We start from the raw sequence: 27,648 nt of genomic DNA on the forward strand, positions 1-27,648 counted from the left end.
CCAGTATGTGTATGACAATGCTTCTGACAACTTCCTTAGTTCAATAATCCTTTTGTTTTGTTTTGTTTTGTTACAATTTTTAATAATCATTGTTTTAGCATATAAGATTTTTACACCCGGCACCCATCACCACAGCATGTTCTGTAAGGCCTCTCCCTGGCCCTTCTGCAAACCATCCCAATTCACATCTGCATGTTTCTTTTTTTCACTGAGGATGCCATCAGGAGGATGTTCCACATTTAAAGTATTTAGACTTAACTCTGATTTAATTTGCTTGTATTTTCACATTTTTTTAACTTACTTAGGAGAAGTATGTGGGGTTTTTTGTTTTGCTTTTTACTATTATTGCTATTAGGTAAAACATTGAATTTGTTCATTTTAACCATTTTCATTTGCTTGTTTTTTACTTTGCCTTTTTATGTTAACAATTACCAAATTACCATAATTATATAGCATAAAGAAAATGCAATTAATTGTTTCACTAAACCCAATTTAGAGATTCCTCACATCTTTTCCATTTTACTCCTGGTGCCCCAAAAATATTACCATTTTCTCTGTGAGCCATGGTATGAAAAAGGAGGTACTGCACTAGACCAACCCTCCATGAGGACAGGGACTGTCTTTAGTCTCTGCATCCTCATGACCTAAACAGCAGCCAGCACAAAAAGAGTTCAGTACTTCTTATCTCTACTTTATACACATACATTTATTTGTGGAGTGAATTATTATAAATTATAGCAATAAAATCTAGAAGAGAATTGCAGATAGAATTATAGGGAGTGGAGTAAAGATGGATCCATAGTTTTTGCTTTCTGTGTGTTGGGTGCTTTCAATGTGTTATTTAATCCCAAAAGTAATCGCCTATTAAACACTTTATGGCAAAGCTGAATACACCAAAGAAAATGCCCAACTTCATTTTGAGTGCCATAACCAGCCTGGTATATATGGGAGGGAGAAGGCAGTCCAGTCATCTGGAAACTTTTGGAATATGAGGTCATTTCAGGGCTAGGATGAACCTTTACTTCCTTGATATATGGAATGAAAGCTATTAATTATTTCTAACTACTCAAGATACCTTTGTAACAATAAACCTCTTATCTAGAGAAGTTTGTACCGAGAAGAGGTGATGCACATTTTTACCCCTTAAGACTACCTGTTAAAAAATTACTTCCTTATCATAGTTTTTCATTTACTTCTTACCTCAATTTTAGATAACAAAACTCTTAGAGGAATTGAGAGAAGCTAAAGAAAACCATACACCAGAGATGAAACATTTCATGGGCTTAGAAAAGAAAATTAAACAGATGGAAATAAGACATAAACAAAGAGAGCAGGAACTTCAACAGGTAAAGTAGTAAATCACATTTACATATTATAAAATTCACCACTTTTAAGTATCTCTAGCTTGCTATAGTATTGTCATCCCTAGCAAAACTTCTTATTGTTTTCATTGGGTGTTGAGTTTATAAAAAAAATAAATGTATAACTTTTGAGACAAAATAAGACTTTAAATCTCAAATACCTAAATATTGGTATGCCTTTTATCTGGAAAAATAGAGAAGCAACTTGTATCATGTTCTTTCTTAATTATTGATTGGTACTTAAAAAGTTTGGCATTTAAACCCTGGGAACAGGGCTTTGTTTGGGAAACATGTTCCATATTCAAGTGATTTCAATAAATATTTGTAAGAAATAGATTTATATTAAAATGTGATCATTTAAAATAATGTGCCTACCACTAGTAGTATGATTACTGCACTTAATTACAAACAAATTAATTAATAGAAATTAAAAATAGGAGAACTAAGGGCATGATTTATTTTTAGGTGCTAGCCTTGGTGCTATTATTAGTTTCACATAAACAGTGTATTAATCTGCTTGGGCTGCCACAACAAAGCATCATAAACTGGGTGGCTTAAATAGAAATAACATTTCTCACAGTTCTGAGGCTATAAGTCCTAGATCAAGGTTACAGCTGATTCAGTTTCTGGTGAGAACTCTCTTCTTTGATTTGCAGGTGACCCTGCCTATGTGTGTGTACTGCAGGCTGGGGGAGGGAATAAAGAAAGAGTTCTCTGATGCATTTTCTTACAAGGACACTACTGCACTCTGATCAGGGCCCCACCCTTATTGCTTCAGTTAACTTTAATTAGTTCCTTACTCTAAATGTGGCCACACTGTGGGTTGCAGCTTCAATATATGAATGGGAGTGGGGGCACACAAAAAGGTTCCATCTGTAACAGTATAAATTTATATAATCTTTGAAAATAAAAAATATCATATACATGCAAAGCTTTATGGTTGACCTGAGGTCCACAGAGAAACCCTAGTTCTATTAAATCATATCAAGATTGTAGCTTTTCATCATTATAGGAACTTTGAAATATAAAATGGAGAACAAAGAAGTTAATGTAACTGATTTCTCATTCTTACTCTTGGACTTTTATTTGTGGACTTCTCTTTAAAACATGGAATACCAAGAAAACATCAGCCTTGGTAGAACTAAGGCACCATAGTGCATCACCATTTCAACAGACACACCTGTATGTGTATAGGACTTTGTAATTCCTGTTTTAGAAAATGGTTGTAAGTTGATAAATTTGTTTAACATTATCTTTGTTACCTGTTATAAGCACACACTTTATTATAGCTTTATCACCAATAATTGTTTGATAGACTTGTTATAAATACAACTAATATGTACACAAATAAGTTATATAGTACACAGTACAATTCTAAAATATATACAGGATTTTTCAACAAATACGTGTTTATCTGAAATATATAATTTCAATATGGTCTACAAAATTGGCTTTTATTTGCTTAAGCAAAAATGTAGTAGGACTTGTAGGACATCCTTGTAGGACATTTATAGAGAAGGTAATAGATGTGTTTCATATACAACATAGTAAAATGCTAAATTAGGATGTCATCAAGATGTCCCCATAGATCATTCCTGACTTCAGTCTCCCTCACAAGAAGACCAACTAGCATGTATCATAGAGAAGACACACCTGTGAAAATCCCAGACACAGAGGTGCAACTGCAGCACCCACTTGAGAGACCAAGAAGGACAGCATTAGAAGGGTAAGAGGAGTGCCCGCACGCTGAAGGCATCCTCCTCACCCAGGCTAGCACAGTACTGAAAGAGGGGGCTCCCAGAAACCTATGGTTTCTCCAGTGGGAAAAAAGAGAGCCCAGGGTTAACACTGCGCTCACCCACCATTATGGGTTGCTTCCCAGGAGGCCCACTCATTTCTCAAATTATAGGAGTTTCAGGAAGAATCTGTGAAGCTTGACCACAGGACATCAAATTGTGATCAAAAAGGGGCACAGGGGTTACAGCAAGCACCACTCAGGTCTTGGTAGACTGAGCCCCTCCTCAAAGCTGTATCAAAGTAGAGAGAGAACCAGTGCTGCATCCATCTGCAGAACCAAGACGGTGGCTCTGTCTGGTAAGGGGAGTCAGCGAACAGTCTGCCTCATTCAGGACCCAAACAACAGCAGTCGCCAGCCTTGGAGCCTGTTCAGCCCCTGTGCTTGGAAGGGGAACCTAATTAATCATCCCATCTATTGCTGAATACAGCCTCCCGCCCCATTCAAGCAAGAAGCCACATAGCCCATCCTACAGCTCTGTTTACAATGGCATTTGTGCAGAAAACCCAGCCAGCAGGTCTGCCTGTCTGGAGAGTAACCCAATTTACTTAGTAACACCGTCTGTCCAGGGTTCTTTGTCCACAGTTCTACCTGATTTAGGTCCCCAAACAAAGACCAGTGCCCACCTTGGGGCACATTCTGTTGCCCCTCCTGGGAAAGGAAGCTAATTCCTAGCCCCATGTACTGTTGAGTATAGTGCCCAGCAGTACCCAACTAGAAAGCCTGACTAGAGAATCCAGATACCTGTAGAGTACATCCTATAGCAGTGCTTGGGCAGCAAACCAAGCTACCAGTCCTACCCAGCTGTTCCCAGCTGCCAGCATTCCCCTCTCCTCAGTGCTCAGGCAGCGGCCTCAACCAAAAAAGAGACCCCAGTAGACAGCCCCACCTGCCCAGGAATGCCACCAGCTGTGCCCTGTCCAAAACCCTGAGCTGAGCTGACTGGCAAAGGACTGTCTATGGAAGCAACTTGTAAAGTCCAGAAGAGGAGACCAGTTTAATGCACAGATATCAACTCAAGGGTCATGAAAAATCTGGTAAACATGACACCATCAAGGGAAGCTAATAAAGATCTAATAACTATTCATAATAAAATGGAGATCTGTGGACTGTTCTGACAATTCAGAGTAATCCTTTTAGTGAAGTTTAGTGAACCATAAGAACACTCAGAAAGACAACTTCCTAAACAAAATTAGAAAAATAACACATGAGCAAAAACAAGTTCAACAAAAAACTGCAAACCATAAAAAAAAAAACACATCCTAGAGCTGAAGAATACAATGACAAAACAGGAATTCAAAGGACAGCTTCAACAGAAGATTTGACCTAACAAAAGAAAGGTCATTTGAAATTACCAGTCAGAGGAACAAAAAGGGCAAAGAGTGAAAAAGTGAGGACATCTTACAGAACTTATGGGGGCACCATCAGAACAAACTATCCCCATTATAGAAATCCCAGACAGGGAAAAGGACAAGAGCAGAAAGCATATTTAAGGTAATAATGAAACTTCCAAAATGGGAAAAACATGGATATCCAGATTCATGAGGCCCAGAGGAGCACAAAAAGATTGAACTTAAAAAGTGCTGTACCAAGAAACATTATAATTGTCAACAAGTGAAAATGAAAAGATGCTATTTAACAGTAAAATCATAAATGTGGGTGTAAAAATGAATAGTAATAGTAAACATTGTCAAAGTCAGATTCTCTACTGTTATAGTGGTAATGCATAATTCACTTAGTACTCTAGGTTAAAAGTTAAAAAATAAGCATATTAAAATAGCCTTAACTACATCAAATTTGTTATGGGTACACAATATTAAAAATAGGTAACTTGTAAATAGGTTGCAGCAAAGCAGTTCTATGAGGGAATTTTATAGTAATACAGACCTACTTCAAGAAACAAGAAAAATCTCAATCTGTCCCTGCACCAAAAGGAACTAGAAAAAGAACAAACAAGGCCAGTTAGCAGAAGGAAGGAAATAATAAAGATTGCAACAGAAATGAATGAAACAGACTAAAAAAATAATAGAAAGAATCAGTGAAACTAAGCGCTTGCTCTTTGGAAAGATAAAGTAGAAAAACCTTTCACTAGACTCATCAAGAAAAAATAGGGGACACTAATAAATAAAATGAAAAAAGACTGATACTACAGAAATGCAGACATTTATAAGAGATTGCTATGAAAAATAATATTCCAACAAAATGGACAATCTAGAAGAAATGGATAAATTCCTAGAAATATGCAATCTCCCAAGACTGAACCAGGAACAAATAGAAAATTCAAACAGATTACCAGTAATGAAATTGCAGCAGTATTTTTTTAATAAAAATAAAAAAAAACAGGACCACACAGTGCTTCACAGAATTCTACCAAACATTTAAAGGAGAGTCAATGCCCATCCTTCTCAAGCTATTCCAGAAAAACTGAAGAGAAAGGAAAAATTCCAAACTCATTCTATGAGGTCAGCATTACCCTCATACCATAAACAGGCAAGCACACTATAAGAAAAGAAAACTATAGGCCAACATTCCTGATGAACATAGATGCAAAAATCTTTAATATTAGCAAACTGAGTTCAACAATACATTGAAAGGATCACATACCATAATCGTGTGGAACTTATTCCAGATATGCATGGATGGTTCAACATCTGTAAATCAATGTGATACACCACATTAACAAAAGGAAAGATAAAAACTGTATCATTTCAATAGATGCAGAAAAGCATTGACAAAATTAACATCCACTCATAATAAAAACTCAACAAAGTGGGTACAGAGGGAATATACTTCAGTACAATAAAGGCCACATACAACAAACCCCAAAGCTAACATCATAATGGTGAAAAGCTGAAAGACTCATTATAGCTTTAAAGACACATACAGAGAGTGAAAAAATTGAAAAAGATATTTCAAGCAAATGGTAATCAAAAAAAGGCAATAGTAGCTATGGTTCTATCAGGCAAATTAAAATTTTAAACTAAAAGAAGAGAAAAGGTAAGTGTAATAATAAATATTATCAATACATCAATAAGATAATTGTAAATATGCACCCAGATCAGAGTACCTAAATATGTAAAACAAACACTAATTGAACTAAAAGGATAAATGAACAGCAATACAATGGTAGGTACTTCCCCACTCTGAGCAATGAATAGATCATCTAGACAGAGCATCAATAAAGAAATAGTGGGGTTTGAACAACAGTCTAAAAAAATGGACCTAACAGACATATACAGTACATTTCCACCAATAACAGAATACATATTCTCTAGCACATATAGAACATTTTCCAGAATAGATAGTATGTTAGGCCACAAAACAAGTCTGATCAAATTTGGGAAAATGAAAATCATATCAAGTAGCTTCTTTGACCACAGTGGTATGAAACAAATCAATAATGAGAAAAACTCACAAATACATGGAAATTAAGCAACACTCACCTGAACAACCAGTAGATCAAAGAAGAAATTAAAAATGAAATTAAAGAGTATTTTGAGACAAATGAAATTGGAAACACAACATACCAAGACTTACAGAACACAACAAAAGCAGTTCTGAGAGGGAAGGTTACAGTGATAAATGCACACATCAAAAAACAAAAAAGATTTCAAACAACCTAACTTAACACCTTATAAACTAACAAAGCAAAAAGAGGGAAACCAAGATTAAATACAGGACAGGAAAACAATAGAAAAGATTAACAAAACTAAGTTGGTTCTTTGAAAAGTTTAATAAAATTGACAAGCCATTAGCTAGACTAACCAAGAGAAAAGGGGGAACTCTCAAAATGCCAAGTGAAAAAGGAGACTTTATAATTGATACTACAGAAATACAAAGGATCATAAGAGACTACTATGAAAACTATATGTCAACAAGCTGGGCAGCCTAAAAGACAGAGGTAAGTTCTAGAAACATAAAACTCTCTGATAATGAATAAGAAAGAAATAGAAAATCTGAATAGACTAGTAAGGAGATTGAATCAGTAATGGAAAATTTCCAACAAAGAAAAATCCAAGACCAAATGGCTTCACTGGTAAATTCTAAAAAACTTTTAAAGAAAAATCAGTATCAGCCCTTCCCAAACTCTTCCAAAATAGAAGAGGAGTGAACATTACCTAACGGATTTTACAAGGTCAGCATTCCCTCATAATAAAGCCAGGTAAGGACACTACCAAAAAAGAAAACCAGAGGCCAGTATCCCTTATGAATATAGATGTAAAAATTCTCAAAAAATTAGCAAATGAAATTCAACAGCATGTTAAAAGGATTGTACACCATGATCAAGTGTGATTCATTCCTGAGATGTAACAATGATTTAACTTATGCCAATAAGTATATATGATAACATCAAATTACTAGAATGACAGATAAAAGTCTTGTCTACTCAATAAATGCAGAAAGAACATGTTAGAAAATTCAATATCCATTCATGATAAAACAACAGATAAGGTATATAAAGAATGTACCTAGACATAATAAAGGCCATATATAGTAAGACACAACTAACATCATACTCAGTGGTAAAAATTTGAAAGCTTTTCCTCTAAGATCAGAAATATGACAAGGGTGCTCATTCTAATCACTCCTATTCAACATAGTACTTGACATCCTAGCAGGAACAATCAGGCAAGAAAAAGAAATGAAAGGCACCAAAATTGAAAAGGAAAAGGTAAAATTGTCTCTATTTGCAGATGACATGATTTTATATATTGGAAGTCATAAAGACTCCACCAAAAACTTGGTTAGTCAACAAATTCAGTGAAATTGCAGGGTATATAAATCAATATACAAAAATCATACTGTTTCTATATAGTAACAAATTATCTGAAAAAGAAAATCCCATTTATAGAAGCATCATAAACAATGAACAACTTGAGAATAAATGTATATCCAAGGAGGTAAAAGAGCTGTGTGAGACATTGTGAAAGAAATTAAAGTGGATAAAAATTAATGGATAGGTGTCTCATATTCATGGATTAGAAGAATCACTACTGTTAAAATGTCCAACTCCAGCTATAAATTCAATGCATTCTCTATCAAGATTCCAGTGTCATTTGTATAATAATAGAAGAAACAATTCTAAAATTTGTAACCACAAAAGACCCTGAATAGCCAGAACAATCCTGAGAAAGAACAAAGTTGGAAGCCTCACACTTCCTAATTTCAAAATATAATCAAAGCTATAGTAATCAAAACAGTGTGGTACTGGTGTTAGAAGCAGACACATAGACCATTGGAACAGAATCAAGAGCCCAGGAGAAAAACCATGCATATACAGTCAATTATTATTTGATAAGGAAACCAAAAATACCCAATGAAGAAAAGACAGTCTCTTCAATAAAAGGTTCTGATAAAATTGGATATTCACATGCAAAAGAAAGAAACTAGACCCCTATCTTACACAACTCACAAAAATTTACTCAAAATGGATTACAGATTTAAATGTAAGACCTGAAATCATATAACCCTTAGAAGAAAACAGAGAAAAAAAGCTCCTTGACCTGGGTCTTAGCAATGGTTTTTTGGGTATGACACCTAAAAGCAACAAAACAAAAATAAACAACGGAAATACATCAAACTAAGAAGTACTTGCATGCCCAGAAAATCAATATATGAAAATGCAACCTATGAACTGAGAGAAAATATTTAAAAGTCACACATGAGATAAGGGGTTAATATACAAGGAACTCATAATATATATATACATATATATATACATTTTTTAATGGGCAAAGGACCTGAATAGATATTTTTCCAAAGAAGATATTTAAATGTCCAACAGATACATGAAGAGGAGTTCAACATTACTAATCATTAGGACAGTGCAAATCAAACCCACAATGGGACATCGCCTCACACCTATTAGAATAACTATCATCAAAAAGACAAAAATAGCAAGTATCAGCAGAAGTGTAGAGGAAAAGGAACGCTTGTGCACTGTTGGTGGTAAAGTTATATAGCCACTATTGAAAACAGTGTGGAGGGTCCTGAAAAAAACAAACCTCATTTTAATGAGGGGATGCTCATTTCACAGTTGAAAAAAGCAGATCCACATAAACAAGGCGGTCTAGTGTGGTAGTCAAGACAAAGGACTCTCCAGGTTGCCTGGGTGTGAATCCTGAATCTGCTTCCAATGGGTTGTGTGTGAATGGTGGGCAAAAAAATTTTTCTTTAAAATTACCTGTGTCTCCATTTCCCTACCTGTTAAATGGGAATAAGTACACAGAATCTATTCCTAGTATGTTGTCAAAATTAAATGACTAGATACATGTAAAATGCTTAAAACCAAGCCTGGCACATGATGATGCTACATGTGTGGTTTTATCATTATTTCTGGTGCTATAATGTGTGGTTCATTAATGGCATATGTTGTATGTTAAAACTGTCTTGACAGCATCTCAAGTGCCATTTTTAGGAGGAACAGCATTTTAGGGATGTTTGGATTCATACCAAGGTATTAAAATTTTCTGATGCTTTAAATGCTTTTTTCAAAAAGACTATAAAACTCTGTATCAGAATTGGATACTAGATTTCCCAGTTCTTACCCTCTTCTCCTGCAAACCTTTTCAGACACAGGGGAGCCTGTTAATAAGGTGCCCTCTCCTCCCTCCCCTCCTCTGATACACCAGTCACTGGTTTACCATAGTCGGCACTGTCCCACTGTAGCTCTTTGCAATCTCTTAAATGTACTTTGCCCGCTTTGTGAATTTCCTGGGGAGATGTAAAAGAAGCCCCTTCTCCTTAGTTGTGAGGGAACTGACAGGTCAAAAAGTGACTCAGACTAGCCCAGCTTGGTTAGTAAATGAGTTTCATTAAGGGGTTACTTAAGGAACAGTGGATGGCATTCACGTGGTTGCTGCACAGAAGTGGCCACTGCAGACCTGTTAGGCTGGCTCTTATCGGGATGAGGAAAGGGCTACATGTAGGGGGCATGTAAGCACACGCTGGTGCTTATTTTGTTTCAAGGGACTCAGCGAACATCCTTGCAGTCCTTGTGTCTCCAGCCTGCAGGCTGAGGCAGGGGAGTGTCCCTGTCCCCTTCCTTTGGAATGTAGCCCAGCAGTTTGTCATTTAAAATGGCTGTGGTAGTCAAATTGCCTTTACTTTAGTCAAGTTTCAGAGGATCTTCTATAACAACCCCACTGTGAACTCTAACGGTAATAAGGGACTTTCTATTTGCAGATCATACAGCAAACCCAGCAAGTAGTAGAAACTGAACAAAGCAAAGAAACTGAGAAGTGGAAAAGACTTGCCCAGTTGAAGAATCGTGAGCTGGACAAGTTCCGCACAGAACTGGACTCCGTATTAGACGTCCTCCGAGAGCTGCACCGGCAGGGGGCAGGGGTCCCCGCTGCTTCGGCAGCCGCCCCGAGGACACCAAAGTGTCACTAGAGACTCGCAGGGCCTCACAGGAGGACTTGGGGATGGATGGTGGACGGGATTGTGCCAGTTTCGAAGGAAGCTTTGAAAGCAACAAGCAACTAACACAAAAGGAACATTTCAAAACAAATTGCACTTAACCAGTAAGAAAAAAAATAGCACTGTGGTATCTTACTGAAAATTATTAACCAGTCACATTTTAAATCATTTATGGACAAGGCCCTTTATGTCCATGATTAGAACCAGTAAGGTTTATTGTAAAAGGACACATGCTAAGGAAAGGAAAGTGCATATATGCAGCCATCATTGACTAAATGTGTATTCCTAAATCTCGGAGACAGAAAAACGGCTCCTCTTTCTCTTGGAAACGGGGAGGAATGTGAGCAAGTGGCGTGCACAGTCACATGGACGGTCCCCTGAGTAGCAGAGCTTCCATGATGACTTAACAAGACCTGTGACGTCCACACGGGAAGCAGGTGAGCTCTCGCGCTTTCCCTCGGAGCTCCACTCCTGCCTCTAGTTGCCTCCCGTCTGTACTTGCCATCAGGTGAAGAATGTATTTTACAAGCGCTAAGAGGATTTGGTATATTCATTGTTTTAATTTTTTATGCTGTGTGTCTTAAATGCAAGTCCTTGTTTGTAACTCTAAGATTATAAATAGAACATAACATTTTTACTTTCTCTACTTAAAAAGTAATATATATTCATTAGAAAAAAGCATGCATACTCGTGTGATTATTGGTTTATGTTACAATCCCATCCCAAAAGCGGACGGTGAGTATAAAAGATACTAGTAAGTTAAAGATATGGCCATTTTGTTTTTAAGTGTTCTAGCCTAGTTGCTATCCAATAAAAGTATAATGGAGCCACATGTAATTTTTTATTTTTCTTGTAGCCACATTTATCTTTTTACGGTAAAAAGAAACAGATGAAGTTAATTTCGGTAATTTATGTAATATTTCTAAAATATCAATATAAAAATTGAATTTTTACATTCTTTTTTTCATTCCAAGTCTCTAAAATCTGGTGTATTTAACATTTAACAGCATATCTCAGTTTGGACTAGCCACATTCCAATTGCTCAATAGCCACATGCCAATAAATGCAATTCTAGAATAATAACTGAAATACTTTGTAAAGGACAGGTGAGATCGATTTTGGTGAAATTATGGGTAGCAAGTGAAATGTGGAAGTTAAATATAAGGAATGCAATTAATGTCTTACTGTCCAGCATTTTTTAATGTCCTTTTCCTAAGAGGGTAGAAAAAGCATTAGTTACAGTTTGCTATTTCTTATGTGACATAATTTTATTTTAAGTTATAATATAAACTATTTTGGCCATTATTTGAGTGGGCTTTTGTGTATTTTTTATCTGCAAGGCTATTAGTTCATAGCCACAACCATCCCTCCCTTTGTCTTTCTGACGGGAGAGTTGCGGGCCGTCCATCCCGAGCACAAACACGACTGAAGCACAAGGAGGTGCGAACATCAGCTGGATGATCACTCCAAGGACATGCATCCTATTGTGATGAGAATTCTGTATTCTGTTGTGGAGATGTGTTCATGGCAGATGTTCAGTTCTATTTAGATTAATGATCCATAAACACTATCAAAATCATTAGTTACAACTAAAAACCTCAGCGACCATATCCCAGTCCTTAGCCATTGCACAAAGCATCTAGGATGAGAACAAGTACATACAGCCAAATATGAATAAATGCAACAAGAGTGTTAGGAAGTGTGAATGGAGCACAGAAGAGTAATTCCCTTCACCCAGGATCTGGACAGACCTTTTTCTTGGAAAACGTGGCTTTTGGCTTTGGATATTGATCTTAAGAAGGTGTGGAATTTTGGTACAATGGGATGTAAGAAAGGGAATTTTAAAACAGATTCTAAAATTCATATAGAAATACAGAGAACCTCAAAAAGTCAAAACAAAGCAAATATCTGGCTGGAGGACTTACACTATCCGATTTCAAGACTCACTATAAAGCTACAGTAACTAGGAAGTATAATATTGCCATATCATAGGCAAATCAAAAAATAGAACAGGATAGAATATCCAGAAATAAATTAACACATATATGGACAACTGATTTTCATATCCTTAAAGACGCAAAGGCAGTTCAGTGGATATTGGAACAATTAGATTTCCCAATGCAAAAAAAAAAGAACTTTGATTCATACCTTACAACATAGACATGAATTAACTCAAAATGGATCATAGACCTTAATAGAAAACCTTAAACTATGAAACTTCTAGGAAAAATCAATAAACCTTTATGACCTTGAGTTTGGTGAAGATTGCTATAACATGAAAAGTATGATTTATTTTAAAAAGAAATTGATAAATTAGACTTTACCATAGTGAAGAACTTCTGCTCTTCAAAGACACTATTAAGCAAATAAAAAGACAAGCCATAGGCTGAAATTTGTAGATCATATATCTAAAATTTTAAAGGATTTACATCCAGAATGAAGAACTCTCAAAACTCAACAATAACAAATGCCCTCAATAAAGGAATCTGCCAAAGACTTGAAAAGACAATTCACCAAAGATACCCAGATGGAAAATAAGCGTATGAAAAGATGCTGAACACCATCAGTTATTAGTGGAATGCAACTGAAAACTGCTGAGAGATAACTACTACGCACGTATCAACATGGATAAAATTCAAAAGACTGACCTTACAAACTCTTGGCAAGAAAGTAGAGCAACCAGAATTCATATACACCATGAGGAATTTAAAATGACACAGCCGTTTTGGAAAACTGTTTAGCAGTTCCTAGAAAGGTAAATACCTATCTACCACATGACCCAGACATTCCTCTCCTAGGAATTCAAGAAAATAAAAGCATATGTCCATACAAAGACTTATAAACAAATATTCATAGCAGTTTTATTTATACTACCCAAAATGTAAATAATCCAAATGTCCATCAAGAAGTGAATGGAGTACATCCCTAAAATGAAACACTACTCCAATGAAAAGCAATATGGTATTGATAACGCTCAACATGGATGAATCTCAAAATAATTATGCTGAATGAAAGAAGCCAGATAAAACAGAAGAGATATGGCATGATTGCATTCATATAAATAATTTGAAAATGCCAACCAATATGTAGTGCAGACAGAAGATCAGGGGTTTCCAGGGAAGGGATGGGGAGGCAGGGATTACGAAAGAGCATGAGAAAACTTTTGTGGGTGATGGATATGTTCATTTTCTTGATTGTGGTGCTAGTTTCTTGGATATATGTATATGTTAAAATGTATTGTACACTTTACAAATATGTAAAACTTACTTGGTCAAGTATACCTCAAATTTGCTTAAAAATGCAGTCTACAAACAACAACAAATGTTGGAGAGGTTGTGAAGAAAGGGGAACCCTCCTACACTGCTGGTGGGAATGTAAATTAGTTCAACCATTGTGGAAAGCAGTATGGAGGTTCCTCAAAATGATCAAAATAGACATACCATTTGACCCAGGAATTCCAGTTCTAGGAATTTACCAGCAGCCCAGTTTGAAAAAGACAGATGCACCCCTATGTTTATCATAGCACTATTTACAATAGCCAAGAAATGGAAACAACCTAAGTGTCCATCAGTAGATGAATGGATAAAGAAGATGTGGTACATATACACAAGGGAATATTATTCAGCCATAAGAAGAAAACAAATCCTAGCATTTGCAACAACATGGATGGAGCTAGAGGGTATTATGCTCAGTGAAATAAGCCAGGCAGAGAAAGACAAATACCAAATGATTTCACTCATACGTGGAGTATGAGAACAAAGGAAAACTGAAGAAACAAAACAGCCGCAGAATCACAGAACCTAAGAATGGACTAGCCCAGCGCCTGCACACAGTTGGCGGTAAGAACTGGCTGGATGGAGGGGGGCTGTTTCTCATACCTATTATTACAGGTGTACTAAGAACTCTGTGCACAGTTACCAAAGGGAAAGGGACTGGGGAGAATAGGAGGGAAGGGCAGGGAAGAAGAAACGGGGCCTTACGATTAGCACGTACAATGTGGGGGGGGGGCGGGGCTGTGCAACACAGAGAAGACAAGTAGTGATTCTACAGCATCTTACTACGCTAATGGACAGTGACTGTAATGGGGTTTGTGGGAGAGACTTCGTGAAGGGGAAACCCTAGTAAACATAATGTTCTTCATGTAATTGTAGATTAATGATAACAAAAAAATATGCAGTCTGATCCCGACCCATCTGAATGCCTGACTGGAAAGAGATGAGGCAGCCCCCACTGCCTAACAGGAAGCAGGGGAAATTCTCTCATGGACGAAAACATCATATGTGGCATCAATGGATTCTTCATTCACAATGTCTGCCAAATAATAAAAAGTGGATAGGAAAAGTGTTGAGACTACATGATTGATAATATGAGAATAAGAAATATTAGGCAACAAATGCAAACCCACAGATGATCTAGGTATTAGGCTTAGCAAATAAAGACTATAAAATAATTCCTCTTAATATGTTCAATAAAATAGAGGAATGATGGACAAAACAGATGAAAGGATAAACAGTTTCACCACAGAAATAAGCTGAAATGTATTATTAAGAAAAACCAAACTGACTCTAGAATTGAAGCTTTCAGTTGTGGAAACACAGTGAAGTTAATTTGAATTCCTTTTAAAAGTAAGGCCAGGTGGCAAAAACAAACAGCAAGCTTGCAGTCGGAATCGTCAGCTTGTAAGCCTTTGCCACAGCTCCCTGGAGGAAAGGGGTTTTCATCTGTATCGTGAATGGGGTTACAGTGTCGATTCAGAAAGAGGGCTTCATACCAGATGGAAAGACTCCTGCTTTTATGACACCCACCACATGACAGTTACTGGGTGGGGCCGCCTCTTGGGTGAAAGGGAGACTCAAAGAACTCTGTGCACTGACACAAGGAAGGCATGGGGAAACTGATTCTACCAGAGTCTCTAGGAAAAAACAAGGTCTCCCTTAAAAAAGCTGAACTCCAAACTCATGCCTCACGTGGATGTGGAATCCAAACTTACATTTCACTTACGATGCAGGAATCCCCAAGCAGAAAATAACAATAATGGAATTTCAGATTGATCAAATCATTTGGGGCCTAAGGAAAGGCAACAGAAATTTGTTCTCTAGGAAAATTTTTATAAACCAGGGTGCATGGAGGACCATAGGAAAAAACAGTACTTGCTGAAGGGGAGCTCACACAACTGCGGGCAAGATGAACAGGGAGAAATCTTCACCCTAAGTAAGTAGGGGCAGAGCCCAGGTTCCCAGGACGATCAGTGCTCCAGGGCATAAAATCATGAAACAATCTAAAAAAGCATAAAATGAGTACAGCCGAATTTTCTTTTTTAATCATAGAAAATGTAATGAAAAAGCAGGACATTATGGAAAAAGAATTTTTTTTAAAGAACTAAACAGAACTTACGGGAACAAAATAGACATAACAGTTGATAAATAAAATTCAATGGTGGGTTTAATAACAGACTTTAAACATCTAGTATGTTCCTTAAAATTCAAGAGTAATCTCTGAAATTCCTGTTTAAAAAGAGAATAAAAACAAAGGGGCCACAATGGAGCTTCTATTCTCAGTGCTTTATGTATTTCATCACTTGATGCTCACAGACCTCTCGGTGGGTTTATTACCCCTTTTTGTATACGAGGAAACAATCTCAAAGGGACTGAGTGTCCAGGTTAAGATCGCAGTTACCGAGCGATGGAACCAAGCCAAGACTCACCGTCTCGGCCCTGTGCCCTCGGCCAAGACTGCGTGGCATAAAGAGGGAGCAAAGAGCAGAGCAAAGGGGACAGAGGTCACAGGTAAGGTGCCAGGAACAAGGTATCATCCAGAGCCACATATGTTTACATGAAATAAAAGAATTAAAGGATTTACAGACTTCGTTTACCTGAAACAAAGCAAAATTAAAACATAAAACAGATTGAAAGTTAAAAGAATAACATAAAGAGGTCAACAGAGTAGAAAAATGGTATATCAGATAATACTAACCAACAGAAAGAAAATAATCTATACTTTCCAGATTCACTATTTACTTGAAACTCAGCTTGATCGGCCACTTACTAGCTCTGAGCCTTAGCAAAATACTGAATCTCTCAGGGCCTTTGTTTTCTTAGTACACCTGTAATAATAGGTATGAGAAACAGCCCCCCTCCATCCAGCCAGTTCTTACCGCCAACTGTGTGCAGGCGCTGGGCTAGCCCAAGATCTGTCATGAACAAAATAAAGATCCCTGCCTTTGCAGAGCTTACATTCTAGTAGGAGGAGCAAAAAATAAGCTACAGACATATTAATCATGTGAATTATATAACATGATAGAAGGTGATAAGCACTGTAGAGAAAGAAAGAGAATCTGGGAATGCTGGGCAGGGATAAGGAGGAAGCAGTTTCCAATTTACAACAGGACAGCCAGAGTAAGAACACTGGGGAGGTGGGTATTACTTTGCTAAGATTCCCACAGCAAAGTACTACAAACTGGAGGACTTAAACAGCAGAAACACACTGTCTCAGTTCTGGAGGCTGGAAGTCCAAAGTCAAGGTGTCAGTAGGCTCAGGCTCCTTCTGAGGGCCGAGGGCAAATCTGTCCCAGACTCCGTCCTTTAGATGGCCGTCTTCTCTCTACCATCTCTCCACATCGTCTTCCTTCTGTGCATGTCTGTGTCCAAATTCCTTTTCCTAAGACACAAGTCATACTGGACTAGGGCCCACCCTAAGGACCTCATCTTAACTGCTGACATCTGCAGCAATACTGTTTCCAAGGAAGGTCACATTCTGTGGTATTGGAGGTCAGGACTCCAACATATGAACTGGGGGCACACTCAATCTGACCCTCACAGGGGGTATTTGAAGAAAAACTTGAAAGAAGTGAGGAAGTGGGCCATGTGGGGCAGAATGTTCCAGACAGAGACCAGCCAGGGAAGCAGCCTTAAGATGGGCACATGTCTGATGCCTCCAAGGGACAGTGGGGGGCAGTGTGATGGGTGAGTGAGCCAGGGGGCAGAGAAGTGGGTGCCGCTAGCGAGCACAGTGGGAGCAAGGCCTTGAGGGCTCTGTAAGGACGCAGCCTCTTCACCAAATGGCATGGGAAGCCGTTGCAGGATTTTGAGCAGAGAAGCAACCTGACTTAACTTATACTTAAAAGGATCATTTAAGCTTCTGTGTTGACTTCTCATAGGAGGGCTTCAAAAATTAACTTCACTCAGAGGCTGTTTATGCCCAAGAGATGTCGTAAGATGTTTACAAGGGTGTTTATAATGATGCTGGTAGTATCCCTTCCCCTCTCCCAAGATTCTTTTACTGTCCAATGTGTCTCTCCCAGCTTCTGGGAATGTTGGCCCTCTAGTGCCCTTTCTATAGAGAACTGCCCTTGGCCAAAGCAGAAGTCACCTTACCCTGACTGGCCTGGGGCTACAAAAGGTAGCCTTAGGAGGAATGACTTTTGTGGTTCAATTTGGGCCTCTTGCCTAATGGAGTGAATACATGTGACATATAGAGGAGACTCACAATGTTCTTGAGAATGTTATATCAGCAGAAGCACTGCCAACTTCAGCTTTATGGGACAGAGTGGACAAGATAAGTAATACTGGCGGACTCCCCAGATTCTATATGCAAGAAACAGGTTCATAAACTTCTCCATTAGAAACACATTCGACACTTTAAGAAAAAGGAAGGATAATTCCTGTGGTGGAGCTGCTGGCCCAGAGGGTAAACCCATGAGCCACAGAGGATTATTTCCAGGCCTTGCAACTTGAATTTTCCCAGTTGAATTTTGAAATTGTTTGGAGCTTATGACTCCTTTTTGCCTTCCAGGTCCTCCCTTTCTAATAGGAATGTCTGTAACTAGTATCCTATGCTTGTCCCACCATTGAATTTTTGGAATAAGTAATTTATTTTCTAGTTTCACAAGTCCATAGATGGAGAATTTTTCCCCAGGATGAATCATATGCAGAGTTTCACCATATGTGATTTAGATGATTAATATGGTGAGATATGGGATTTTTGAGCTGATAATATTTAGACTACGTATTAGACTTTGAAATGATGCTGTAATAATTGAGATTTTAGAAGAGGTTCACATGAGGTGAATATATTTTGCATATGATGATGGACATTAATTCTGGAGCCAAAAAGAAGACTGTGGTAGCTTAGTGGCCCCATAAATATCTATGTCCTAATCCCTAGAAACTCTGAATGTTACCGTACATGGCCAAAGGGACTTTCCAGTTGTGAATCATTAAGGATCTTGAGATGCGAGATTGTTGTGGGCAATCCAAGGTAATCACAAGGGTCCTTCTAAGAGGGAGGCAGTATGAACAGAGACAGAGGTGTTAAGTAAAAGCAGAGGTTGCAGAGTTATGGGGCAATGAGCCGAGGAGTGCGAGCAGCCTCTGGAAGCTGGAAAAGTCAAGGAAATGGATTCTCCCATAGAGAATGGGCCTCCAAGCTGAACACAGCCCTAATGACACCTTGGCCTTAGACCACTAACGTTTTTGACCTCTGCACTCTCGAACTACAAGAGAATAAATGTGTGTGTTAACTCACTGAGTCTGTGGTACTTTGTAACAACAGAATTTGAAATGAATTCAGGAAGCAGCATGAGCATGAAGCACATGCCCCCAACAGTGCTGTGATGAAGCCCTTTGTCTCTGACCCAGGAGTCTCGTGTCTTCTACCAGCATCCATGCAGATGGGTCCGGCTAACTTCTTAGTTTGCAAGAGGAGTAAAAATCTTAGACCCTTCATAGTTCTTGACATTTAGTTCAAAAATGATGATATAGGTATTTTTCCAACTTTTAAACATCCTTCAACCTACTGACTTGACAACCTACTTAAAAATAATATACCACTGAAATAGCTTTGAATCCTAGTAAGAAATAGAATACAGTGTCTATTTGGTTAAGTAAAGTATGAATAATAATACTCATATTAGAAGTTAATACAATCAGCATTCTTTACTATTCTTGCTCTCTTGCCTGAAAATAGTCATCAAAATAGCAAATAACAAGAATGTGTTAAAACAGCTTTAATTACAAGAAATATTCCATACTTTGTTTTGTTATTTAGTGTTAGAGTTTTAAGGAAGACTATTTTCCTCAAAGGACATTATGGGAAAGGAATTTATTATGGGAACAAATGCTAAATGAAATCTGGTACATGACTTAGACCACTGGGATCCTATAGATGATAGAAGTTAGGAGGACCATAAACATGGAACAGTTTTTAAAGGAAATGAAAAAACTGGATGTGAAAACAAAGAACAAGAGAAAATTCCCGTGCAATCAAATGTGTTTATTTTTTTGCTTAAGCAAGACAGATGGTAAACAAATACATAATGAAAATGCCACCCAGAGATTAGTATCAGGCCAGGCATGCAACTGACTGTGTGTGCAAAATCAAGTCATTTCCAATACCATCATGTAGCTTTGATTTCTTCATCAAATGAACTGTGTTGTGCCAGGCCACCTTGCATATCGTTGGCAGGGTACTTACGACCCATTCACCCTCTCAGCTTAAAGCCCACACACTAGCCTCATGGCCATGAGCTACACATTTGCCAAGGAAATAGAGAGTACGGCAAACACCACTTGTCTTGCTCAGCAGCCAGTGGCAGAGAAGTGTGAGCAGACACAGATACACCAGCACAGACACAGATGGCACCTCCCTCACCCAGCAGACAGCCTCCCCTGCCCTTCCTGGGGACAGGAGTGCTGTGTGATATGCCCCAGATGGGTACTGATTCTAGGGGAGGCTTCCCAGGGCTGTCCCCAGGTCTGAGTAGGGGTGGCCAGAGGCTCCCAGAAGAGCTCTTCCAGCAGAGCTGATGCAAATGCCAGCCACAGTGACTGTGTGGGACACATCTCCTGACATCCTGGTAGACGCTCACACCCTGCTGCGGCAGGTTAAGGCAGAGACATAGGGGATCCTATAACCAGAGCTAGGAGGTGGTGCCTTAGTGTACACTGCCTTAGGTGTATCCCAGCCTTGTCTAGAGGCAGTCACAAACTCATGAATGATTAAAGCTGGGATGCATCCTCTGCTCCAGACCCTTCACCTCACGGTTAAAGCTGTGGCAGCTGGAGAGGTAAAGCAGTTTGCTAAAGGTGGAGCAGGGTAGGGGCAGGGCCAGAATGGTGCGCAGTGCGCTGGCCCCCGTCCAGGAACGCTGACGCTGAGCATGCGGCCAAGCTTTCAGCAAGGAGGGTGAGATGGTGTAAATACGGTATTCCCCAAAGAGGCCCCAGCGTGTTTAAAGGCATAAAAACTCAGCTTGATCAGCTCGGAGGGGGCCTTCTGATCCTCTGTCCCGTCTCTTTGTCTCGCACACACCCCCACGCACAATTTTGGTGAGAGCTTTCTTGCTACACAAAGACCCAACATCATCAGGAAAACACTTTACAGAGCATTTTTCTCAATCCAGGTCCTTGTCTGAGGCCTGGGAAACAGGCTTATTTTCTAGAACGATAGGTGGTTCCGAAATCAGAAGCTCATCCTCCCCAAAGGGGGAGCTCTGGTCTGTGTTCACAAAGTTAGGGATGTCGAAGTCCCTGGGCCTGTCCAGCTCCTTCTCCGGCCACCCGCGGCCCCCGCGGACCTCCTGGAGCTGCACACTGCTGCCGGGGGCTGTGGCCTGGTGACAGGCTTTGGCCTTGCCCATGCGTTCCACTTCATCGATGTAGTAGTGAAAGAGAGACATGGATTCCTCATTGCCCTGTCGAGAAAATACTTTATCTGGCTCCAGTGGTCTTCCGAAGTCTGACACAAAGCTGTTCACTCTGAATCTCTTCTCAGACTCTGCACTGCTGTACAGAAAAGGAAAATAAAAGATTTCTTACACCCCATCTCATTCACCTGCAGAATTGTGCCTTTCAGCATGTAGGACAGGCAGGCATATTTCCACTGAGCACCTACTGAGTTGCAAGTACCTCTACAGAGTGCAGACAAACATAAGAACTGAGAGACATCCCTTCTGAACATGTAAACAAACCCCCAGCAAAGCCCTAAGCTACAGGTCCCCGGGTTCCCCCAGGAGGATGCCTTGCCGAGGAGCGCCCTGGCAGTCTGCATCAGACCCCAGGCCTCAGGGGGCTTCTTGCTCTTCGGCATTGTAATGACTTGAAGTACTTCTTACAATGCAGAATCCTGGGCTGCAGACCTTTACAATGTCTGGAGGTAGGGACTGACAATCTGTATCTTAATAGAATTGCCAAGAATCACTACTCTTGCCCAAGTGCAGAACCACGGACCTACACCAAGGTCAGCCTGAACAAAGACCACACCCCCACGTGGTGAGCTTCCTGGTCGCCAAAGCAATGTCACTTCCATTTATCTCACTCGGTTCTCAGAACCGAGAACTGTGTGGTCAGTGAGTCACAAAGAAACAACTCTTAAGATGACAGATTTTCCTCAATGTGCAGGTATCCTTTGTATGCCTTGAGTATCAGCATCGAGCCCCACAAACGGACAACCTGACATGCATACTACAGGAAAGGAGAAGAGCATGAACAACGTAATGCTGTGGACATTATCTTTTTTGCAATCAGCTACTATATGTTGCATTGCAGACCTTTTGTCTGCATGGGCCTTTGCTCTGGAGATGTAGGCACTAGCAAACATTTTCCTCCTTTCATACATGCACGTTAAGTAGCAATGTGAGCAATACTTCATCCATACTTCACTCCCAGTACTTTTTGAGATATTTGTGTAAAATGGAATTTAAAGTTCACTTATGATTGTACGTGAACCACAGAGGAGCTCAGTTATTAACACAAAAACTTTTTTAATAGCTAAAAAATACTTCAAATAGTTAAAGAATTAAAAATATGGGGAACCACTACCAGAAAAGTTCTGAGTCATCCTAACATTTTTAAAATTACAGTTGTTTGATAGAATCTTGAACTTTGAAGATTCATTTGCTTAAGTTATTTGTTTTGAGAATTTGTATTCCTCATTTTCAGCTTGTTATAATGCAATTTGGATGATCTATTGACTGCAACACCACAGACTCCACCAGCCAGACTGAAAATACTGTCCAGACTGTTCTGAGTCTTGATCTTCTCTTCTTATCACCATGGGTTGTGTCGTGTGTTCTCTGCACCTGTGCAATTTTCTGACCCTCTGTGCCTTTGCTCGTGCTGTTCCTTTTCCCTTGTGGGCCCTTCCACACTCCTCTGTCTGTCAAAATCAAATACCTTTTTTCACCGTCCAGGTCAAATGTCGCTGCCTCTGTGGAGACTCTGCCCTCCAAGTGGGAAGGACTTCCTCCCTGCTCTGCACTCCTGCGGTATTTCACTGACTTCTCTGATGAGACGCAGCCTTTCCCGCCTCACGTCCAAGCCACTGTGTCCAGTCTTCCTCTCCTGTCCACTGCGCTCATCTTTGCCTCATCTCAGAGGTTTCTCTCATCTTTGCCTCTCTCAGAGGACTTTGCAGGCGTTGGACCCTCACGGTGTGCACCGAACAGCTGCATCTGCAGGCGGGCCGCAGCCCAGATTCCTGGAGAGGCACAGCCACCTCCAGCATCAGCGATGTGCTCCTTCCTCTGGATTCGCATGATGGACCAGCTCAGGAGGGCAGACGCCTCCCTCCTCCAGTCAGAGGGAAACGGCTGTGATGCGCTGGGTTGTTCCTCGGGGGATTTCCCAGATTTCTGACAGACTCTTACAGGTGGAGCACCGGCTGCTGTGCTGTGTCAGCGTGCCCGCAGCTGTCCTCAGGTTCGCTCAACCCAGGAAAGGCAGTGGGCAGACCAGCCTGTGGGCACCTGGCATTCCCAGCAGCCACTTTCAGTGGCCTTTTAGAGATGTTTAAGCTACAACAAAAGACCTACTAAGAGTGAAGCTCTGTGATTAACAATGAATGAGAAGATGATGATAACCGCCAACACTCGTGGAGACATAGCCTGTGCCGAGAGCTTTATCTCACGTAGCAAGCTTCTAACAGAAGCCCTCCCTTTGTGTGGAAGTGGCTTTGGGTTGCTTTAGTTGATAGCTCTGACTTACCAGGAAGATGTCGGGACATGAGAACAATCCTGAGCAGAGTCCAGGACCAGCTGCAGCTACGACGCACTCAGTAAATGCCTCTTAATTGATGAGGAATTAAAAGCAACTCCTGAACAAAGGTGTGTCGGTTGAATCCGATACATAAAATAGTCATATTCTCTAACCATTGATAGTGGTAGACATCTCAGAATCTCAGGAACCACTCACTACATCTGCACTTTGCCAGCTAGTCCCTGTGGCCTTGGCCATTATCAAAGACCTCAAGCAGTGACATTTTCCTGCTTTTAGCTTTTAGGTACAAAGAGACCCATCCTTCAGTGAGTGCATATTCAGGTAAATTGCATTTCAAGGTAAAATGTAATTCTATTTGTACAAGGCCCTGAGCAATCCTGCACTCACACCTAAATGAAGAACATCCCCACCCGGACAAGGAGCACTTCACAAAGGCTATAAAGGGGGGTATATGATGCCTGGGATTTGCTGGCTTCTTAAAGAACTCCAGAACATTCAACATAAAAATGTGATCGAAGCCTTTCCCTTTACTCTGTCTCTCTGGCAGATTTATGATAATGGACTATGGTGCCTTAACAAGACAGCGTACAGAGTAAATGGCTCCTCAGCTGAGAAAGCAGGGGCAATAGTTCTTTTATCTTCACTGTCCATAAAAGATCCAGGTAAAAGGGTTTTTTCCCCCACACACAACAGCAAATATTACATGGGAAAAATAATCCCCATTAAAGCTGCCTCTTGGGCTGAGAAGCTTTTAAGAACGGTGACGTGAGCTTTATAATAGCCTTTCTCCCTCTGCAGTTTACTCTGCGAGTGCTCCCAATATCTGGTTCTCCCTTCTCCTGGGCATGCAGATCACCCTTCCCAGCCCAGTGGCCAGGAGGGTGTGGCCAGCTCTGGCCAACGAGCTGTGAGAGGAGGGGCGGATGCCACGTCCGAGGGCAGGCGTGGGTGGGTCTCCACATGTTTTCTCCTTGTCTCAGTAACCCGGGAGGCTGGATGTTGGAGACAGTGCAGCTGCACATGGAGAAGCTTCTGTCCACCCCTCAGCAGGCATGCAGCTTGAGCAAGAGATAAATCTGCTGTGTTATACTGAGATTCGAGGATTTAACTGTTAATGTCTTACAACCTAGTCGGATTATTACACATTCCCTCCCTTAACAGAAGCCACTGAGTACACAGTGACTCCAGAATTGAAGCACTTATGCCAATATGATTCCAAGGTGAAAACTTCAGGGAAAAGCTTGCCCATTTTACTGTGGTGTCATGGATTCTATACAGTTGAATAGATGTCAGCTCTTGCTGTCCAACACTGTTAAATGGAGGTCCAGCCAGGGACCTGTTCTCTCTCAGGTAAGCTGTGACTGGTTCCTGATGGCCCCTGCAGTGCCGATTTGAAAACCACTCTGAGGCAAAGTCTTGGCTACGCAGGGAAGATAACACAGTTGATCAGTGACGTCTGTTGTGGGCGTGGGCATAAGGAGAGGGGCACGGGGTGGGGCATCTGCCGTCCTTGTGTCTTAGTACTTGTAAAGGGAAACACATTTGCTTCCCATGTGGATGAGATCCTAGAGAGCCATTCAGCCCTGCCCTGAGGTGTCTCCATGGAGAAAAAGATAAAATTAAGTGGTAGATCAGCACTAGCCCATTTTGAACTTGCAGAATTGATCAGCTTTCTTAATCAGGGTGTTGGGAGTCATACTCCAAAAGGACACTGCCTGATACCCCACTTGTGGGCATAACTGTTCTTCATGACCAACCACCCAGAGAGCCTGCTGTATACAAGTCAGAATTCAGACACATCAGTCCTTCCTGCCCATCACCAAGATTCTCCACTTAGTCTCCTGTGAACAATCATTTCACCATTTCACTGAGCCACACGCCCCAGGTGAAACTGGGCTAGAATGGGGAACATTCTGGCAAGTGTAGACACAGCGTGGGTGCTCAGGGCCTGGCTGTCCAGTGGGAGGATGGCTGCCTCTTGCTTCTCCCTGTCTTTAACTAGACCCTCAGCTCTCACCAGGACTTCTACTACAATGAAAGGGTGCACTAGCCTTCATTGGGTGCCACGGTGAGCCCCGTGTCAGCCAGCAGCTCCACGGCATTAGCTCATTTAATCTTTACAATAGCCCCAGGAGACAGACACTACTGGAATTCTACAAATGCAGAATCTCAAGGGTAGAGAGGCTTAGAATCCAGCCCAAAGTCTTAGTAAGCAAATCTAGAATTGTCCGGCTCCAGACCGACGCTTGGTCCAGTATGTGAGAAAGAAAACAGATCTGATTGCTTTCTAGTACCTTTGGGTCAATAAAAGAAGGATATTTGAAATTAATGTCATGAGGTAATTTAATGTAGTGGTTAACAGCAGGAGCTTCAGAATAAAAGAGCCTTTAGTCTGAGGCCTGGCTCCACGGTTTTTCTGCTGTAAGATCTCAGACAAATGATTCAGCCCCATTTTTCTCATTTGTAAAGTTGGAACATTTATGGGATTTATTTCATCTTCCTGTGAGGATGTAGTGAGATTATACCTATAAAGTGATTAGTAGACCCTGGCATATGGTAAACACATTTTTAAGGTTCTTATTATTATTCTCAATGATTTATCATTCTTCATGCTTATTATCACAGGCAAACTTAAAATTGGTTGTTTTATATTAAAGTTGGCTGAATGGAAAAAATAATGTCTGTTTTAGAGAAAATTTCTGCCAAATAAATGTCAAGTTTACTAAGAACTAAAAGCCTTTTTAGCTGATCCATTTATGTACTTTTTCTGTCTGTTACTTTCAGTTTTCTAACTGCAACCAAATGCCATATCTTACACTGCATCAGACTCAAAAAAAAAAACACATTTAAAATGTGGGCTTATCCCTTAAAGGTAAAAAAGGTTAGACCTTCTCCTTAACTTCATTAAAAGTATATAGAGCCACAATGACCCCTGTTCTTTGAGATTATTCAGAACTTCCATCAATAGAGAAAGCATCTAGTAGTGGAATTGTCAATTGAAAGACTAGAAATGCAAGTCTCAGCTACCCAGAGTCCCCATGACATGTGAAGGAAATGTGTGGTCAGGGCTCTCCAGAGGAACATAACTAACAGGGGGGTGTGAGGGGGGTGGGGGGGAGGGTTGTGAGAGACAGAGACAGAGACAGAGATTTATTTTAAGGAACTGGTTCATATGACTATGTTGGCTGGCAAGTTCAAATTCTGCAGGGTAGGCTGGCAGGCTGGAGCCCCAGGGGAGAGCTGCAGTGTTAAGTCTGAAGGTAGTGTTCTGGCAGAATTCCTTTTTGGAGAATTCCTTTGAGGGAGGTCATTCTGTTTACAGGAAGGCCTTCCACTGATTGGATGAGGCCCATCCACATTACGGAGGATGATCTGCTTTACTCAGGGTATACTGACTTAAATGTCATCTCCTTTAAAAAATAAGAACCTTCACAGAAACATTGAGAATAATGTTGGACCACCTATCCAGGTGCCATGGCCTAGACAAGTTGACACATAATATTCATCATTACATGAAGTCATGTTCTATTTGGGGCTGCGGTTTTCACATCTGTAAAATGCTCTGTATCCTACATGAAACAAATGTGTATCAAGAACCCTGCAAGACCCCCTCTGCCCCTCTGAGGAAAAGGAGCTACTGTGCCCCGACCACTCTGCAATGCACCACATCTAAGCATGTCCCCAGCAGCTCTTACCACTGCTGTAATCCTCACCATCGTCTCCCATTTCCTAGACCCACATAACAGAAGCAAGGGCATGTACAGATGTTTGTGAGGACATGGAGAGGGAAGAGGGAAAGTTCTTGTCTTCTTAGTGGCTTTTCAGTGGCTGTTAAAGAGATTCTCAATCATAGGTCTCCTTAGGCTTGAATAAAGTGGTTATTTTCCTTTCATTTAAAATGTGTTTAAATTTTTCCCAAACCTTAGTGTCTGAAAACAGCCAAGTGATGGCCAGAGCTGTTCCCTTACCCAGGCACTTGTAGAGTCCAAGTGCAGGCTGCAGACCGAACAGACTGTGGTGAGACAGAACAGTGCAAATACTACTGCCAGCTGGGAGGATTAAGTGAGATGCCACATGG

At 40.3% G+C, this 27,648-nt stretch overlaps 2 protein-coding genes across 13 annotated transcripts in view; one reads left to right on the plus strand and one right to left on the minus strand.

The window, feature by feature from the left end:
- LOC118913769 (centrosomal protein of 162 kDa-like) overlaps positions 1–11,751 on the plus strand; it is a 98,810-nt gene extending 87,059 nt beyond the window's left edge. For all 3 annotated transcript variants that reach the window (XM_057489347.1, XM_057489348.1, XM_057489349.1), the window contains 2 exons: positions 1,212–1,346; positions 10,342–11,751. In XM_057489347.1, the coding sequence (XP_057345330.1) occupies positions 1,212–1,346; positions 10,342–10,551 (345 nt within the window). In that variant the 3' untranslated portion in view covers positions 10,552–11,751. The remainder of the gene's footprint in view (positions 1–1,211; positions 1,347–10,341) is intronic.
- Positions 11,752–19,833: 8,082 nt separating this feature from the next.
- Positions 19,834–27,648, minus strand: part of LOC118913780 (melanocortin-2 receptor accessory protein 2-like) — a 38,225-nt gene continuing 30,410 nt past the window's right edge. For 8 of the 10 annotated variants that reach the window (XM_057489350.1, XM_057489357.1, XM_057489353.1 and 5 more), the window contains one exon: positions 19,834–21,359. In XM_057489350.1, coding sequence (XP_057345333.1) covers positions 20,969–21,359 — 391 coding nt within the window. In that variant the 3' untranslated portion in view covers positions 19,834–20,968. The remainder of the gene's footprint in view (positions 21,360–27,648) is intronic. The other 2 variants (XM_057489351.1, XM_057489359.1) reach the window with 1 other exon arrangement.

This window comes from Manis pentadactyla, chromosome 12 (assembly GCF_030020395.1).
Source record: "Manis pentadactyla isolate mManPen7 chromosome 12, mManPen7.hap1, whole genome shotgun sequence".
Classification (NCBI taxonomy): domain Eukaryota; kingdom Metazoa; phylum Chordata; class Mammalia; order Pholidota; family Manidae; genus Manis; species Manis pentadactyla.